We start from the raw sequence: 20,722 nt of genomic DNA, 5'->3' as shown, positions 1-20,722 counted from the left end.
ACAACTTTGAACCTCCTTTGCCTAAGGATGATTTGTGCCAAGTTTGGTTGAAATTGGCCTAGTAGTTCTTGAGAAGATGTTGAAAATGTGAAAAGTTTACGGACGGACAGACGGACGACAGACAAGATGTGATCAGAAAAGCTCACTTGAGCTTTCAACTCAGGTGTGCTTAAAACAGAAAAATAGAATTTTACCAAAATTGTGACCATGCCCCTTTTAAACTTGGACATGCAAATGCCCAAGAGAATGTTTCGGTTAATGAATGTTTATAAAAAAAACCAGCTGGTTTAAATTAATGACGTGCAAGATATACATAAAGCGCTAAGCTGTAAAACATCAAGTTGCATATGTAATTTATTGTTTATTTTAAAAGCTAGTACGTCACTAGAACACTTAACATCATCAAAGTGAATCTTATGGTCAATTTTGAAACAATTTGATGTAGTTTCCTACCCGTTGATATCTCAAAACCCAACTCTACCATTGGTACCACATTACCACCACGTGATTTTCTATCACTTTATTGAGTAATTTCAAAAGTATTGAAATTCATTCGTTGACACAGTCCCTGTATCTCGTAATATTTGTTGATATTGCAGCTAGTTTTTTTATATAATCTTGCAGCAAAGTAAATACATGAGTGTTTAAGCTTTATCAGCTGAGAAGGACTTTTATCGGTTGTTATCAGATGATTTCTTAAAAACTACCGGCGTGTACGGCGGATTTTTTTTTTTGGATTTTTCTATGCATTAGTAGAGTGTTTAAAAAATATTACACGTTTGGTACGTGTTTACAAACGGAAATTATTTCAAAGAGCAGCATAATTATATAATTTGTCATGTAAGTATCTTATTTAACAAATGTTTTTAAACGATTTATATCGGATATTAACACTGATGTGCACATTTTGTAACATTAAAACAACATGGACCTTGAGCATTAAATCGCTTTAAAGTAACATTTCTATATTTTTAAATTAACATTTTAAATAAAACAAAATGTTTACTATTTATAGATAATTTCTAGTTACTCGTACTTTACTATTTGTAATGTAAAGTAATAAAATGATTACAATACCTTATGGGTTTTTTCTTAAAATCATCTTGTTTTTCTTTTTCTTTAAGGTTTCCGATTTTCCCATACGTGAAATCATGTTATATTCTGCCAAGCTCTCTTTTTGTGTTGCAATTGCCATCCAAATGTGTATAATTTGCGTGTGGATATTTTTCTACAAAAGAAATTTTCAAATGTGTGGACGACAGTATGGTAGGTATAATGATGGCTCTGTTTTGACCATCAAGATTTCTTCGCTACAATTTGGTAACCTTAAGAATTCTAAAAACTGTTATTTATGCCCTTTGAATTGAAGTAAGTTTAAAAATACATGTAATTGAAACATGTTTATAACAGAAATGCTTTAGAATGCAATAACAAAATACTGTTATCTCTAAAGTTTGCTATTGCATTATCATGATTGAAAAAAAATTAAACAATATGATAAAAATACTACTCATGTGAAACAACAGGATTTGTTTGAAACGAGTAACTTGATTTACATATAATTTTCTAATCTGCACTCTATCTAGCAGATGCCAAGTCGTAACAATTTTGTTAAATATTAGCATGAAATCATTTACAATAACAAACACCTTTTATCGAAAAAATGTTTAATGTTGTAAAAACACAGATAATAGCCTATCTGGTATTCAATTATTAAATGGAGCTTGAAATCCATACTCAAAATAAAGGCTAACTATTTCTAAATATATGTTCTAAAAATACATAATAAAGAAGTGTATCATTTATGGTAAATATAAAATGGAACTTTATTAAATTTAAATTATCGATCTAACCAGATTGGTAAAAGTATTTTTTAATGATATAGATGTTCGCAGAGTCTGATTGATAAAAATTAAGAATCAAAATTGTGATATATTGAGGAAAACACTTCGACTAACATTGCGTTTGTAGGTGAAATCGCCACTCTGACAAAGACAGAAGGCAGACTAACAACTTGCCCACTTATTCCTATTGGATTAGGTATACCTTTACTTTACTTAGTATTTTACTCTAATACAATACGTTATATACATGTACGTCCATTTTAATCGTAATAATTTTAACAATACTTATAATGATAACTTGTAAATTGATTTTATATCAGGTTGCTTTGACTAAAAATATTTTAAAGATGGAAGACCATTTTTTGTGATTCTTGTATAACAAATAAAGAAATTAATTTTTGATTTAGCCCTAATCTTATTTTATTAACACTGTGCCAGAATTTTATTCGATTATTCTAGCTTAATTTACAAATATAGGTAAAAATTCACTTTAATTAGAATTATTTTGGGGTAAATCATATAAATAGTTATTTGATGCGTTAGATATTATTTCAAGGAACGACGTTAATTTGTACAAAATTTAATTTTGATGTCAAGCTGGTGAATACGTTTTGCACGCTCGTCGAATTGTGATGTACGCAAGTAATAAACACATTATAATACTTGGATTTGTTTAACCAATTCAAATGAGATGTTACAACCAGAATTGAATTATGAATTTTGTAAAATCAGAAACATAATTTTAAAAAGCATAAAACAAAACTAAAATAATCAAGAATTGCTAAATAATCAAAGGAAAAAAAAAAAAAAACATACAAGGAAGCCAAAATCTATCCTGATTATATTTTTCATATAAATATTTTGATCTGATACTGTCTTGTTTCTATCTTTTATATAAACACGTATAGAGAGAAAAAAATAAATGGGTAAAATTTGTTTAATACAAATGACTACATCTTTAATTATCCTTATTGTCTCGGATAATTAAAAAAAAATTATCTGATCCTCGTACATAAAAATTATGGTCAAACTTCATTTAACTGATTTTTGCTTACTGATTTTGTATTGTGTTTTAGACATTACAAACATCATCTTCGCTAGTCAGGGGTTGTCGATCAATTCCTCTCCTTATTAATGTTAATTGAGGGTAGCCAAGTGCACCGTCAACCCTTGGCTTGCAAAGATGAACAAACATAAGAAAACTCCTTCCGCATAGAAAATAAATAAAATGTTTTCTCATATCTACACTAGTTGGAAGCATCACTGTTAATAAAACTGACCCGCAAACATGGACGACGATTGAACAGAAGTATAGTGTAATAAAAGACGGTGGTTTTGTGCCTGAAAACTGTACGTCCCGACAGCGAGTGGCCATTCTCGTTCCATTTCGCGACAGGGAAAGCCATCTTAGAATTTTTCTGAATCATATGCACGCCTTTCTTATGAAACAACAACTGGAATATGCAATATACGTTATAGAACAGGTAAACATCCATAGCTTTAGATAATTTTAACTATTGATATTTTATCTCGTGTATCATTGTATTGGATCATTTAAGCACTGATAAACATTGAATTTTTTTTAAAATTTTGTAGCTTTTGGCATGAAAAAATCTTCAGATAGGAAAAATATTGTATAATAACGTTTAGCCCTAAAATGTTCGCCATTATTCTATCTTATTCTTATTATCACTTTTTTGCTATTTTGAAAGTTATTTAGTCACTCTATATTAACTCTACTCAGTATTTTATTGCTTTAATTTTTAAAGTAATTCTAGAAATAAAACAAGAATACTTTTAAAAAAATTTAACTGCAGACGTATTTCACAGTGTGATCAATTTCTTAATCAAATATATTTTCCGTTTCGCGTGTCGATTGGGATATTCGTTTGTTTGGGAAGCCAAAGGGCTATCAACGATTCAATATATTGTTGCATTATCCTCTCTGTTTTGGTATCAGATCTGTTCGTTTATTTTGTTTGAGAAAAACGTTAAAATTGTTCATTTTGAAACAATCCCTATGAAAAAATGTTTAATTGATTTTTATTACGTGAGGGAAAGATTAGCAACTGAACAATTTGTATTGAATTTCAGAGGACTTGGCTTCTCTATCAAGAAACAGCTCATCTTAATTTAGTCATCTATATGGGTATGATCAAGTATAAAGGTTTGGGCCGTTCAATTTTCATTTGATTTGTATTGCAGAAAAATCCATCATTAATAGATTTGGCGCAAAGTGCATTACCAACATTATTAATTAATTTCATAAACTATTCTTTACATTGCCTTTATCTCAAACTTTATTTTAGTGGCAGATCTGATTGATATGATCATTGCAATTTTTAGTAAGGCACGGAGACATTTTTAATATATTCATTATTGATCTATATTAAATCAAAAATATATGTAGATATTTAGAGGCTCTTATTAAAAAATATGAATATATGATAAATCAATGTGATTTAACATAATGAGCTACCAAATAAACTAATATCTTTATAATAAGTCAAAAAGGCACAAATGCATAAGTTTTATGTGTCAAATATTCAACAGTATTCTAAAAGGATATGAAATAAGCTCTTTCAAGCAGAGTTAAAATACTTAAATAAATTTTTATAAATACATGTAAAACAATGCATAAATAAATGTGTTTAAACTCTGTTCTTGATGATAAAGTTTTTCTGTCGGATCGTGTGTAGTAGCTATCATATTAAATACCCAGCAAAGGTAAGGCACTGTTTTGGTTTATCTCTTTTATCTACACCGATTTAGAGGGGGTTGGGGTGGGGGGGGGTTAGAGTTTCAGTGAGTTGCAATTAAATTGCGTGCTATAATTTATAGTAAAAATTAAACACTTCATACCAGACTAAGGTACTTAAATTCAATATATAATATTTTATATGATTATGCAGACTCCATTCTTTTTTTAATAAACTACATCATTTCAGATGTAAACTTGCATGCAACTTTATGCTCTCGAAGTAATAAAGCATAATTGAATGAATTGAAATTATCCAATATTTTAAGAAAATAATTAATAACCTCTAAATAAAGTTGGTCAAATTTACAGCATAGCACTATAAATTCAGACACCGTACACTGTGCTTAAACTGACTCGAAGTCTCTCGGAGTCTCAATGTTATTTGATAAAATGTTCATAGCTAATTAGCAACAGGCTTGACCTTGGTTAATTTTTTTTAGATATTGAACTTGAACAGTTAAAAATCTTTTCAAAACTGATTTGAATATCTTCTTATTCATTTTAAGCATAAATAAACATTTCCTAACGTTTAACACATTATTTTTGATCTAAAACTGGAATCTACACTTCAAGATTCAAAATTTAAACAAAAGCTTTGTTTACATAGCAAAGAATTATAAGCTCTGTATCTCACTTTTAACACTGAGACTGACGCTCAAATTTTGGTTAACAATTAGAAATGACTTACTTAAGCATTGTTAACATTAAAAATGGAAAAAGAATTTTTGCCAAAAATCGTGACCATGCCCCTTTAAAATAAAAACGTAGACTGCATAACATGTCAATTGGTAAATGTTAGTTAGATATTCCGTTATCAAGCTGAGAGTACAAATTATTGCGGGAATTGTTTTAAAAGGGTGTACAGCATTTAATTATAGTAGGAATATTAAATATCAACCCCACCCTAACAAAGACTTATGATATTTACGTTATCAATATGATTAATACGCTTATTAACCTTATTCTTAAATAATCACTCGATGTGTCTATTCTGTTAAAAAACAGTAATAATGCCATTTCATGAAAACGTTTCTAATCCACATCAAATGAGCCTGGATGTCTGTACATTGAGTACTTTGATTAGTGTTTGTATTTGTAAAACATATAAAATGACTAATTTATGAAAAAAATGGATATATTTTTACCATTTTCCGGCTTAAAATAAATACATTAATTAAAGTATAAGAGGGTCAAATTTTAAATATTTTTTAATATAAAATACAAGCATTATACATGAAATTGATAACTACATATGCATAGTTACATTGATTTAAAATTAAAAAAAAAAAACACCCTAACCTCCCCCTTATATTTATCTTCATCTTTTTCTTATTTTGTAGCAATATTCAATTTTTGTTGGAAACCGAACCATTTGCAAAAGCTAAACAGCAATTCCAATGAGCTTTTGAAGTCATTAGGCATTTAACCAAAACGATTAAAACAATAATTTTAGTTTTATAAGCTCAACGTCACAACAAGTCTCTAGGAATCAGGTACAACAATTGGGAATTTTGGTCGTACACAAACACTAAGTACAAGTTTATTTGGAAATTTCAGTCCAAAGATTTTGAATTCAATCGGGGTTTCTTGCTCAATGTTGGATTTAAGGAAGCTCTAAGGGACTCTAGGTACGACTGCTTTGTGCTTCATGATGTGGATCTTCTCCCGGAAAACGACCACAACATCTACACTTGTCCTGTTGACCAACCAAAACATTTATCTGTTATCTTGGAGAACTGGGATTACAAGTAAGAATTAGGTCATTTCAAATGGTTAAATTTTCACACTAACTGTACTTTACTTTACAGTTATTGATGTCGAACCAATTATCAAGATCTAATGTGTAGGTCATTTCAGAATTATATGAAAAATACTTGTCCAGAGCGTGTGCGGTAATCTTGAACCAAGTCAATGTGAAGGTCATAGTGGATCTCTTTATTATCAGTTTTAGAGCGTATATTTTCGCATTTGCTTGATCTTGCTCAGACCGAACAAAAATGCTTGTGTTTATGGGGAAATGCGATTCAATCAGAAGTTTTATGCAAGCTGAAAAATGTCTAAGTTATAGGTCAAAGTCAAAGCAAAAATGTCTGCAATTTTTTTTATCCTATTGCCCATAACTTAAGCGGAGCCCTTTGAGTTGGTCACCATCTCAATGTTGTCTAGTTTGCATTTTAAACCTGTTGATCCTCAAAACTTCAATGTGCATAACCAGTCTATTGTTGGAAAATATCATGCAAAATGCAACTGAATGTTTATTAATAGTCATGAAATATATTTTCAATTGAAACTATATATCCTAATAAAATTTTTTTTATACAATACCAAAATATAATTTGGGAATTACCTAATGGAAATCTTCACATTGCAGAGATGGGGTAAAAATAGAAAATACAGAAAATATGTGTGTCTGTCAATGACACCTATGCAATTCTTTATATAGCCTTGCAAAGAAACGGGTTTTAGAGAACCAGTTACAACATTCGAATGAAAATCTTATATTTCCGGCAAATAATTCATTATTGCATCAAGTAGAAATTGATTTCCATCTAATTCCTGCCTCAAATGAAAGAAATCATATTAGTTTAAACCATGGTGTACTTCAGATTGCCGTATGATGCAAATTTTGGAGGTGTTTCGGCCATGACAAAAGAACAATATGAGGCTGTCAATGGATTTTCAAATAGCTTCTTTGGTTGGGGCGGAGAAGATGACGACTTTTACAACAGGTTTATTTTCTTTTTTTGAAAAAGGTTTTTGTTAAGTTGTACAGAATTAAACCTTTAATATAGAAAAAACACTGATTTGAATTAATTCTTTTAACTTCTACTATGTACACTCGCGTGCAAAAAGTAAGTCATTATTTTAACCCCTATATATTTTATTGAAAACAAGACTCATTTTTAAAAGGTCTTTTTTGTCCGATTTTGAAGAAATTTATAGTGATTAACGTAGAATCAATTTGCACTTTTTTAAATACACTGAAATAGTTTTTAAGGACTCATTCGTAAAATTTGATATTTCAAACATATTTGAAAGATCTACCATTAATTTTGATATCACAATATTGAAATGAAACAGCAAAACAAACCTGTCGTTAAAGATAGATAGATAGATAGATAGATAGATAGATAGATAGATAGATAGATAGATAGATAGATAGATAGATAGATAGATTCCTGTTTTATTGCAATGAATATTCATATTTCTGATTAGTTAAAGATCGTTGGATTTAGATCTGACTTCAATTTTTCCTAACAAAGAAAGAAATGTTTTTAGGGTAGTATGGGCAAATATGTCCATATACAGAGCCATAACTGGTGTTGGAAGGTACTCTTCTCTTCAACATGTGACAGCAACAGAAAATCCAGCAAGGTATACATGTATCTTTATTTGTCTGTCTTTCTGTATGAATATTTGTATTTATCTAGTCTAATTAAATTAAGATCCATTGATTCGCTTCAGTAGATCACTAAAAGGGATCTTATTCTCTCTCTCTCTCTCTCTCTCTCTCTCTCTCTCTCTCTCTCTCTCTATCGACTCAGACATTTAAGATTGGATGTTATTTAAGCAGCTGTTAAAGGGGCATGGTCACGATCTTGGTCAATTCTTTTTTTTTTTGTTTCTATTATTTACAGTGCTTTAGGAATGCATTTCTAATGATCAAACGTAGAGTCAGTCGTACAGCTATAAGCAAGATACATGTACAGGGCTCACAATTCTTTGCCATTTAAACAAGGCTCGGCCCCCCCTTTTTTTATACAAAAGTTTGATATACCAGTAAAAAAGTGATTTGTCTATCTGCTAATTCATTATAATCATAAAAAACACTTCCTAACGTTATTTTAGGTCTTAAACTGGAATTTTCACATCAACATTCAAAATGAACACAAAAGCTTTATGTACATCGCAGAGAATTGTACGCTCTGTAACTTGCCTATAACTCAACAAATGACACCCAATTTTGGCTGCCTATTAAAAATGCCTCGATGAAGCATTGTAGACATTAAATTAAAATAAAATAAAATAATTTTTGACCAATCAAATCGTGACCATGCCCTTCAATCACATTAAACTGGATTTCTTTTTTCTTCAGGTACAAAATCCTCAGTAAAGGAAAAGAGCAGATGTGGAAGGACGGGCTGAGTTCCCTCAACTATATAATAATACAGAGAAAAACTAAAAAACTGTTCAATCATATCATTGTAAAAACAATATAATGTATACTTCTAGATCATACATGTAGTACTAACAGTACTAGAAGTTCATTGTTGACGATAAAAAGAAGGCAATTTTTTAAATTTTTGCAGCAGTCTCAGAAAGGAATATAAAAAGATGTATTAACATCAAAAGCTGTAAATGTGCATTTACTGAAAGAACAAGATACGGTATTGACATTATCTGGCCGCAAAATTTACGATACTTTCAACGTCTTTGTCAGCGTTATTGATGTTGTGCATTGTACTATAAAGTCCGTCCCAAGATATTTATGCTACACATTGGACGATTTTTGATAAAAATAAACATACCTACGAAAGAAGTACAATTGAAATCTGTGAAAGGGAAAATTGACATGATAACTTCATTCAAACATTATCGTTTTTCCCTCGTAAAAATTCACAGGATCGAAAACAGATTTCCTACGGAGATTTATAATGGGAAATGTTGACATCTTTTCTCCATTCGGAAGTCACTTGGAATACCTCGCTCATTTTTCAACGTTATCATCCGGATTTAATAAAGGCTGATGCAATGCAAAATCCCCGTATCGTTAGACTTTCTATTTTTAGCCGTGTATTGAAACCTGACATACTTTTTGAATGAACATCGTTTGAATCAAGAGGTATATTTAAATATCATATAATATTTATTCGTTTGATGAGATATCGGCGCTTCTGATTGGTTGAAAAATTTCTTTGATACCTGCATCAATAAAATTTTTGCCGGATCTACTTTTGTCAACTGTTCTGGTCTAACACTATTTATAGAACGGGTATTTCCAAGATAAACACTGTCAACAAAATGTAAAGTTGTGTCTGTTTTATTGTCAGCAAAGACAATGCAATCTTGTGAATATAAAAACTTGAAAGTTTAACCTTCAAAAATGAACGAAACACATTATTTGATTCACGAAATAGAAAATTAAGCGTCTTCTCACGATTTCGTCTGCTTGAGATCAGTCAACATTTACAGCGAGGCTGGCTGTTCCTTTTCCAGGAATATTATAACGAACATATAGGCCTATAAACTTTCACGGTAACTCTGCACTGCTGTTCAAATTTGGTAACGACAAGTTTCAAATTTATACACATGATCGGTCATCAGAAATAGCGTCGTAAAGAAAAGCTATGAGTAATGCGTCAACTCCTTCGCTTCATTCCAAGCGGCAGATATACCATTTAATTAAGTACATCACTGGCTATCTAGTTACCACAACGATTACAAAAGTCGCTTATACATACTATTATACATACTATTCTTTGTCGACATATCAGCTATTTTCGTCCACGATCGCCTTTCCTTGGATGGTTATGTCCAGTTGCATATTCCAGCGATCTCGCATGAAAACTAGTTTTAATTCTGCACAGTGAATAATATCACAAACTATCGCATGTATTTTCCTTTCGTTTTCAATTCAGCCGGTTCAGATTTTAACTCACTATTTGTGTTTAATCCATTAAATTCAGCTCAATAGCTCTGCATCAGCTGAAGGCGCATCCATAGAAAAATTATCTTCATTTCTTAAATCAAATAATTCAAGAAAATTTGGGTCAAAAAATATCTTTGAGACAGACTAATATGTTTTACGGTGCGACCGTTGGGGCGAGCGCAGTATGTGATCAAATAATGAATTATGATAAATCAATGAAAATAAAAGTATCAACGTAACGTAAATGAATTTGAATGCAAAATAAAATATAAACATGCCTATTTTTTCTAGTTAATTTTCATTATTCATAATTTTAAGATTGTTTATTTATTTAAATAGAATTTATCTCAGATATAATGTTATTGAGATATAATGTTATTGAATAATAAAGATTTTAACATAATGTTTATTGCAGTTTATTTCCTCTTTTCTTGCATCAGACATTTTTCTTAAACTTACATATAAAAAATTGACTTATCATAGAGCCCCCCCCCCCCCCCTTTAAAAAAAAAATATAATTTACGTATAAAAAAAATTTGCTGATCATATAAGAAAAACGGTTTTGGAACCCACCCCCCCCCCCTCTCCACCATTCCTCACCCGGATTAGAATTTCCCTGATTTTGAGAATTTCTTTTTCATTTTGCTTGTAAATATTTTTTGAATGATGCTGCCGCGCTCCCTTTTAAAAACGTTCCTGGAAATTAATTACTGTAAATATATAGTGAATAAAATAAATGTGAGCATTCATCAAAATGAGAGCAAGTTACAACTGTTTCCTATCTAAAAAAAAAAATGTCCCCATTCGTTAGCTTTGCAAGATTTTGAGAAGATTTTGGTATTTATATTTCAGCAGATTTACAATAACTACTTAGAGTAATTTCCCCTTATTGTGACGTCAAAGTTCACGTCGGTCAAGTGTCGTCTGTCTCTTTGAAAAAACTCTGAAAAAAAAACTAAGTGAAATATACTGTTTTGTTTACTTACAAAGCATGATATTCTTGAAATTACACAATTTATCTGTTTCTCAAAAGTTTTACTTTGATTCTCGCGAGAAGGAATCAAGTCTAGTGAGATCGTCCGACATTGATAAATTGCATTGTGGGTCGAAATTTACTGACGCCGAAAAATATTCTGTGGGATCAATGTGCAAGAAATCCATTGTGACGTCACTCGAAGGAACGACAACTCTGTTAGTCTTACGTAATGGAATCATTAGTTTTATTTACAATTCATGATTTATCTTGTTCTCGTGAGAGTGTGAAATGGGAAACCATATTTACAGGGAATTACTGGGACGATTAAAACAAGGCATTACTGGTCCGATTTACTGACGCCAAAAAAATCCGTTGAATGAATGTGCAACTATAGTCTGTCCCAAGATATTTATGCTGCACATTTGGACGATTTTTAATAAAAAAAAATACACTTACCTGTGAAAGAAGTGCAATTGAAATAGTTGAAAGGGATATTTTCCAAGATAATTTCATTGACACATTATCATCTTTCACTCGGAAAAATTCACAGGAACGAAAACAGATTCCTTACGGAGATTTATAATGGGGAATGTTTACATCTTTTCTCCATTCGGAATACACTCGGAATACATCGCGCAATATTTCAACGTTATCATCCGGGCTTGCTGCAATGCAAAATCTCCGTAGACATAACATTTTTTAGCATTGTATTGAAACCTGATAAGCTAACAGGGGCGTTTTGACTGAGAAATCTTGGAAATTTTTCATACTTTTGAATGAACATCGTTTGAATCCTGAGGTATTTATAAATATCAAACAATTAAGCCAAACGTGAATCAAAAATATCTTGGGACAGAGTATAGTCCGATTTTTCTATTCACACACGCTTTGCCGGTAGAGCTCGCTTCGCGCCGGCGCGCTCGCTATAAGTATGATATTAGCTAAATCCTACAGACACTAAAGTGACGTCATATTTCATTGTGACGTCATTGTGACTTATCAATCAAAACCAATGCTTTAAAATCATAGAACTATGCGTACAGTAAAATCCTAATACTACGCGTACAGAATGAAATAATGACAACTAATGATATTCTGAGTAATTTCCTACTTTAGTTTGCAATGACATAATTTCAATTTTGGAATGTGACATTGGATATTGATTGTCAAAAAGTTAATTGAAAATCATGTTGCAAAATGAATAAAACTTTTTATACTTGTGCCAGTTTATTATTATAACATACTGAATTGTTAACTAAGGAAGTTTATTTTTCGTTTTTACATCCATTATTTATTTCATTTAATTAAAATCTGAGCTACCTCGTCTATTTGTTTACCCAAAACTGAACACTTTCGTTCCTACACTGTGCATGTAGTATATTCATTTTTATAGCGCACAGAATTACACGTAGTGGATCGGTATAGAAAGTCCCTTCCGTGATCTTTGTCTTAAAATTTTTGACTTTATCTTTATCGGACACTTTAAACATTTAGATAGAGTTTCCTTTGTGATCTTGTCTTAAAATTTTTGACTTAATCTTTATCGGACACTTTAAACATTTAGATAGAGTTTCCTTTGTGTTCTTGTCTTAAAATGTTTGACTTGATCTTTATCGGACACTTTAAACATTTTATTGAGACATCAGTTGTTTGGTTGATTGAACTAACAAACCTAAACATGTTTGTAATTCACTAATAGGAGACATTGTTTTTAATTCAGTTTCCATGAATAAATAATCTTTTTGTCGTTTAAAGTAATGCACATTGTGATATAATCCAACAAAGCAGTTTCAGTCAGAGTCCACATGCTACACCTGTCAATCAAATCATCCCGCGAGCTGCACCACGTGCACCTTTCATCATGTTTTTCCAGTCCGAAGAAAACAGAAATATTTTTGATATTCACAATAAAGTATTTTACGATGTTTTTAATGTATAACATGATTCTTACACTCTGTGTGTGAAAGTTGATATATATATATATATATATATATATATATATATATATATATATATCTATATATCTATATATCTATATATATATATATACTACGTTGTTTAAACAGAAAACTACACATGTAACTCTCTCTCTCTCTCTCTCTCTCTCTCTCTCTCTCTCTCTCTCTCTGAGAGAGTATAATGTTTGTACAAACAATATAATTGTGAAACATGAACAAATCTAATTTGTTTTTAACATCTTTTAAGTCCATTCCTATCATTACCAATAAATTTTATTTTTCATTCAATGATATTTTTATTTGAGCTTGTTTATCAAACTTGCTGACAGTCGAGGACCCCCACCCCTTTTTTCCTTACCTTCTTCGAATCCATTGTACATGCATTTAAAATTTTAAAAACTTGTGATCAAAAAGGTTATGAAAGCTTTAGAATTTTTTTTTTTGCCTCTTGTACGTTGCTGAATAACCAATGGAAGCCGTAAGGTACTCGTTTTTAACTGACTCACTACACCTTGGAATAGTTTCTAAAATCAACAAAAAATTACTTGATTATAAAAGATGCAATGTAGCATAATGCTTTAAAGTGCATGTATATACATGTACCGGTAAGTCATATACATGTAGGCGATTTCACCCGATGAAAACGTACACACAACTTAGGCTGCGTTTTCTCCGAGAAAATACATACCTTGAAAAAATTGTTACAAGAATTGAAATAATGATAAAAGGTGTTTTTATGCCATAAAATAAGTTATTCAATAAATATTTAAATCATGCTTGCTTGTATCATCGTTTACATGAATAATTATTACACAATACAGAGACGTTGCATCATTTTGGAAAGTGTGCAAGGAGTGGGGGGGGGGGCAGACTCATCCTAGAAAACTTGACAAACAAAAATGTAAAGATTAATTCGCAAATTTTGAAAATCCTAATCCGTTTGGTGAGGGGATATGCTTTTTCCTAACTTCAATTCCACTGTTAATACCAAGCGCAGTGAGAGGCGGGCGAAGCCCGCCTCGCGAAGCGAGGATTAATGATAACACGTATATATATAAAAAAAATCAGTGAAAATGAAAGTTGAATCAGGGGTACTAAGGCCAAAAAAAAATTCTTCCAGCCATGGGCACCGCCATATTTGCAGCCATTTTGTTTTTTAAAAGTTAGTTCGATCATTGAATGACTGGTAATTATCGATGTTTATTGCCCCTAAAATCGTTTCAATAAGTTCCAGTGTTTGTAGACAAGGTAATTTGAATTAAAAGAAATTAAAAAGGTGCTTCAATCAGAAAACACGACTTATTCTATGCATGTCTTATCAAATTATCAGGTGGAAAATAAAAACATTAACGTCAAGGAACTGATCGTTTATATAGATACTGAAAAAAATATTCAATTTTTTTTACAGCGGCATTTGTATGAATTAAATTGATGAACAATGAAAGAGGAAAAAAATACGGAATCACATAACTCTCCGGCTATTTCCGAAGACAAAACTTGAACGTTTTACGTCTGAAATATGACATCATAATGTAGAATGAGCACGCGACGTTTAGATTAGCTTTGACGAATGATTTGAGTAGGCAACCATGCAGGCGGATCCTATTGTGTGCGTTTTAAATAGATTTTAATATGTATTACGGTGCGACCGTTGGGGCGAGCGCAGCATGTGATAAAAAAAACAATAAAAATAAAAGTAGCGACGTAAAGTAAATGCATTTGAATGCAGAATAAAATAAACATGCATATTTTTTCCAGTAAATTTTCATTATTCATAATTCATAAGATTTTGTTATCTATTTATATATAGAACTTATCTCGGATAGAATGCTGTTGAAAAATAAAGATTTTAACATAATGTACATTACAGTTTATTTCCTCTTTTCTTGCAGCATGCATTTTTCTTAAACTTACTTTAAAAAATTGACTTATCACAGAGTCCCCTCTCCCCCGTTTTAAAAAAAATCAAATTTACGTATAAAAAAAAATTGCTGATCATATAAGGAAAATGGATCCCCCGGTAGCATGTAATAAATGGAAGTGAAAATAAAGAAACTATTGAGCAGCTAAAGAGCTATAAAGGCGTACTACGCACTCCAAATTCTTCACCCGGATTAGAAATTTCCTGATTTTGAGAATTTCTTTTTCTTTTTGCTTGCGAAGATTTTTTGAATGATGTTGCCACGCCCCCTTTTAAAAAAACATTCCTGGAAATTACCGTAAATATAGTGAATAAAATAAATGACAGCTGTTTCCTATCGTTGAAGAAAAGTCCCCATTCCTTAGCTCTGCAAGATTTTGAGAAGATTTTGGTATTTATATTTCAGCAGATTTACAATAACTACTTAGAGTAATTTCCCCTTATTGTGACGTCAAAGTTCACGTCGGTCAAGTGTCGTCTGTCTCTTTGAAAACACCCTGGAAAAAAAACCGACCTGAAATATACTGTTTTGTTTACTTACAAAGCATTATGTTCTTGAAATTACATAATTTATCTATTTCTCAAAAGTTTTACTTTGATTCTCGCGAGATGGTATCCAGTCTAGTGAGATCGACCGACATTGAGGAATTGCATTGTGGGTCGAAATTTACTGACGCCGAAAAATTCTGTCGGATCAATGTGTAAGAAATCCATTGTGACGTCACTCGAAAGGACGATAACTCCGTTAGCCTTATGTAATGGAATTTATGTTGTGTCAGCAGCTAGTATATTTGCAATGCATGTACATAATCTTTTATTTTGTTCTCGTGAGAGTGTGAAATGGGAAACCATAATTACAGGGAACTACTGGCACGATGAAAACAAGGCATTGCTGGTCCGATTTACTGACGCCAAAAAAATCCGTTGAATGAATGTGCAAATAGTCCGAATTTTCTATTTACACACGCCTTGCCGGTAGAGCTCGCTTCGCGCCGGCGCTGCGCGCCGGCGAGCTGCGCTCGCTATTATACAAAAATCAAACTGCACTGTGTTAAATCTCCAACGGTCCCACCGTTTACATAAGGGTGGTGCCAGTGGACTTCAGAATGCCTTTGTTAAAAAGGTTGAGTATCAACTGATCAATTGATCCGTGTTTTCTTGGTTTCCATTAGAAGTATGACCATTGGCGATTTCTACAATGCTAGAAAATAAAGGACACTATTTTTTCTGGAATATTGAGGCAGTTCATCAATTTGGCGGGGCAAACATTTATTTCCACTTTCAGGTGGTCAATTTCGGGTACAAGTTCCAATGCTAAAGCGTTCTTGATCAATGGGTTGTCCAGTATAACGCTGGTGACACTGTGCAAACTTTCTCCACTATTTGATGCACTCTCTATGAACAAAAATATCCCTTACTACATCGAACACAGAACCTGAAAAGTCATTTGGTTTCTTTTTTCTAGTTTTGTTTTGTTGGTTTACTGGCTAACAAACCTAAACCTGTTTTTGTCTTTGTGTCTGGGCATATTGAAACTGAACGTGAGAATGTCATTCTTATAGTCACACAATGTGGATATATTCAAAGATTATATAGCAAAGAAAGCGAACATAATATTCACTCACGTTTGGACAGGACACCATTTTCTTAGTTGGATTATCGACCCAAAAATATTAGGATACCACATATTAATGAGTGTTTTAATAGGGTTTAAAACACTGCTGTGGCATCATTCCTTTTTTTCAGCAGTCTGAAATTTTACCTATGACAGTCTGATATTAGTAAGCTTCTTACTATCAGACCGTTACCAGTGATTAAAGTACTGATATCTTTCAAAAACGGACCGACTCAGGTAAATCAAGAATGAAATTCAATGACAGTGTTTTAATTACGACATATGCCTCAAACACTTTGGTATCAAAACATATCAGACAGTTATCGGCCCTATTGGGCCTTAAAACTCTCTGATTTCTTAATACAGAACTGTTTTTGGTATATATCCATTACATATATACCGGCCTAGAAAGTTACGGTTGGTTGCTTTTCGATCGAGGCATGCAGGTTGCAGGGACTTCTAATTCATAAAACTACATATTGTAGTAATGTGTTTGTAAATAAGGAATAAGGAATCATTCTTTGAGTATTATGAGGTGATAATTTCGGTCGGGGCGTGATCAAATCCAATAAAGCCCGAAGGGCTTTATGATAGATTTGATCACGCCCCGACCGAAATTATCACCTCATAATATTCAAAGAATGATTCCTTATTACTTATATTTATATAATTTTAAGCCATCGTACGATTAAGTATTTAAATATAAATAAGCGAACCCCGCTGGCGCCTCAATGTGGCGTCATTTGTATTATGGGTTATATAGTACAAAATCGATACGTAGTGTTATCACAGGCAATTACACTGGAAAATGTAAATATAAAAAATTAATAAGGAAACTACAATCAATAAAATATAAAAGATTGTTTATTTTTTGAAAGATTTTTCAAGGTATTTGCATTATCTTGCACAGATAGTACTGTCCTAGTTTGCGTGAACATCGAATACGTGTGTCGTTCATAAAGAGTGCATATTGCCTGCACCTTAATATTGAAACAAAGTCATACTACATCCAACACAGAAGATAAGTGATAGTAAATCCAAGAAAGTAACAACGTAATGTGGTTTATAAGTTTCTACAAAAGCATTCAATTTTCTTAAGTCCATACTGTCACTGTACGATCTACTACAGTGTGTAATTTGCGCATGTGCGATACTATAACAGTACGACATAGGAAAACGTTCTATAATGAACAAGGGTATTTGAAATATGTGTGCCTGGATTTCAGTCTGCTCTGTTTCGTCTTACATCGGATATTCCTTACATATGCTGTGGTTGCCATATTATTTTTGTTCCATAGCGTTTCAACAAATTTCTCCATCCAATCTTACGTGTTCGGTTGAATGAAATACCTGAATGTGGTGAAGCATGAATAGTGCGCGCGTCCTTATATAGGTGGTATGTAGTGAGGAGAGTAACAATAGTAATCGACAACTTATATGGCGGTAGTCAGAGACAAAGGGAAAATAATGCGTAATTCATGTCAGTTTTTAGTTTAGATTCTAGTGTGTGTCGGGTCATCGAAATCAAGTCTTCTACCCTCCTGTTAAAAGACTTTTTCTCTAGCTCTCTGTAGAAGCTTAAGTAGAGATGATTTATTTACTGTGGTTTCATTAATATTCAAGGGTATCAATTCTCGTGGATAAAGTGAAAATCACGGTTTCAGGGATACAGTAATTTGTGGCCAATGACCCTATTAATACAAAATGTTAATAGAAACTGCACTTCAATGAACATTTGATTTCGTGAATCCACTTAACAACGAAATCAACGAAAATTGGTATTCAAATAATATTAATGAAACACAGTTTGCACCATAGATGACAAGAAATTTTGGACGATTTTACTTTGCTCATGACAATTTTTCGAAAGAAAGCTATTTTTGATATGACTTGGACAAGATCTTGATCCAGACTGCACAAGTATTCAGCGTTGACTATAGGCTCTGAATCTAGTATAAATTGGCCGGAGTATCAACTATGGGCGTCTGACACACAAAGCAGTATGACTGGTACTTGTGCTTGGAATGGCTAGTATTACCGACGGTGGGCCTCTCTCCGTATCTTTTTTTAAATTTTTTTTTTGTCAGACGCATACAATTATTTCAATAATACTATTCAAAGCCATTTTCGATTCATCCGCTCACATATTCATGCTTACATTCATCCAGATTTGGCAGTGGTTGCTTGTTTAATAATGGCAAACAATTAATATTGATATAAACAAGGAAGAAACAAAAATTGAAAAATTACTAAATTGTATCAAATTTGTGTTTCCATACATGCCAGTTGTTGGTAAACTTTTGTTTTTGAAATTTCTGACATGAAATATATTTTTCAAATTTGTATTTCTTATATAATTAAAATAACAGTCCTAATATCTTTTTTTAAGACAGCAAAATAAATATTGTTTTGTGTAAAAATTATAAAGTTTACAACTTTATTGTCTTTTGACAATGGGAGTTCCCCCAATAAAATATAATTAAGAAATAAACAGCAATATTAAAAAGTTCACCGGGATATGAAGTTGGTTGGTCACGTGATCAAATCCTGTGAAGCCCAGAGTGCTTCTCAGTAGATTTGATCACGTACCAACCAATTTCATATCCCGGTGAACTTTTTAACATTGCTGTTTATTATTTATAATTACGTTTGAAAAAGACAAATCGTTCAGAACTGGTATTTTCAAGGATGATTCATGATTATCTGAGGAATTTTTATTTTATTTTCATATAGCAAAAATGGGAAAACTTGCCACATATCATGCTGGTGCCGAAAGGTCAAAAGCTACAAAATAGTTTATCAAGTTTTCCCTTCGTCAGCCTTTTTCCTCTTCTCTCTTTTTTAATATGGTGTCTCTTGCACAGTATACACTTATACTGTTTGGATTATGTCATTCTGATACAATTCAACACATCCATATTAAGGTGAATTGATTTTTTAAATAACATTAAAGAAAAGAAAGAGAGAGATAGAGCATGCGCGGATCTAGAGGGGGGGTCGGGGGGGTCCCGACCCCCCCTGGAAAATGAAAATTTATTAAATTTACATAGTAAAATTATCGCGAAAATATGCCTCGGACCCCCCCTGGCAAACACAATTATCCTTCGGACTCCCCCTGGAAAAATTTTCTGGATCCGCGCATGTAGAGACATGTATATCTTCAGTGATTTTTACAGGTTTTCATGACATTTTTTGTCAATTTTTAAACATGTTCACATTGATAGTTATTAATAATCAAGATTGAATTGCCTGAGATTTAGCGGCAATACCCGTAAACCAAATGTCGCATTTTATTAAAATATTTTTAGTCAATCAGGAATTAATATTACTGACAGAAATACTTTAAATCAATCTGGACGAATAACGTGTTACCACACAATACTTTACAATGATGGGTTTTCCAACAAGGCCGTTGTAAGTCGCAGTAACCACAGGAATGACGTGGTGCAAACGTATCAAAGAGAAGCACCGCGAGGGACTATTTCTAAAACTGCCCTCTGTTGTTAAATCTCTATAACTACTAATTCTGAATCCCCGTCCTCTGTTTTTCTACACAACAATCTATCTACATATAAAACCACTTAACAAGGCCTTGGACTTTCAGTAGGACGTAACTATTTATTTCTTGCGTCAAAACAAGTTGAAAATAACGAAAATATTCACCAATTGCGTAGTTTTAGCTCAAAAGCCAGACAAATCTTGTTGATTTCAAATAGCAATGGTGTCGCCAGCAATGAAATAGACAGGCCTACGTCATATTGCTGTTGGACACCAACTACCCAAAATCCAAGCTCTTGTTAAAATGGTTCTACTCGATGTTGATCAAGCGGGAATCCACACCTGTCACGAGAACGGGATCCACCCCTCTGACTCAGAGTGACAGCACCCTTACTATATATATTTTTGTTATACTCGGTGTTGACGTTGACTGTATCAAAATCAATTTAAACGACAAACATGTTTTTTAACATTTGATTTTAGAAAAAGTCTGTATAAA

At 32.3% G+C, this 20,722-nt stretch overlaps 1 protein-coding gene across 1 annotated transcript; it reads left to right on the top strand.

The window, feature by feature from the left end:
- The first annotated feature begins 688 nt into the window (after positions 1 to 688).
- LOC105325103 (beta-1,4-N-acetylgalactosaminyltransferase bre-4) lies at positions 689 to 10,528 on the top strand. Its single transcript, XM_066067299.1, has 8 exons — positions 689 to 840; positions 1,125 to 1,266; positions 1,972 to 2,040; positions 3,096 to 3,328; positions 6,163 to 6,353; positions 7,212 to 7,334; positions 7,885 to 7,980; positions 8,702 to 10,528. The coding sequence occupies exons 2-8, from the start codon at positions 1,152 to 1,154 to the stop codon at positions 8,823 to 8,825; spliced, it is 951 nt and encodes a 316-aa protein (XP_065923371.1). The 5' UTR covers positions 689 to 840; positions 1,125 to 1,151; the 3' UTR covers positions 8,826 to 10,528.
- The last annotated feature ends 10,194 nt before the right edge of the window (positions 10,529 to 20,722 follow it).

This window comes from Magallana gigas, chromosome 7 (genome assembly GCF_963853765.1).
Source record: "Magallana gigas chromosome 7, xbMagGiga1.1, whole genome shotgun sequence".
Taxonomy (NCBI): Eukaryota; Metazoa; Mollusca; class Bivalvia; order Ostreida; family Ostreidae; genus Magallana; species Magallana gigas.
This window is presented reverse-complemented; position numbering and strand designations above follow the sequence as displayed.

Coding starts and splice junctions, on each gene's coding strand:
- LOC105325103 (XM_066067299.1), top strand. CDS start 1,152: ATGTTATATTCTGCCAAGCTCTCTTTTTGTGTTGCAATTGCCATCCAA. Junction 2,041..3,095: donor ACTTATTCCTATTGGATTAG/GTATACCTTTAC, acceptor TATCTACACTAG/TTGGAAGCATCACTGTTAAT. Junction 7,981..8,701: donor GCAACAGAAAATCCAGCAAG/GTATACATGTAT, acceptor TTTTTTCTTCAG/GTACAAAATCCTCAGTAAAG.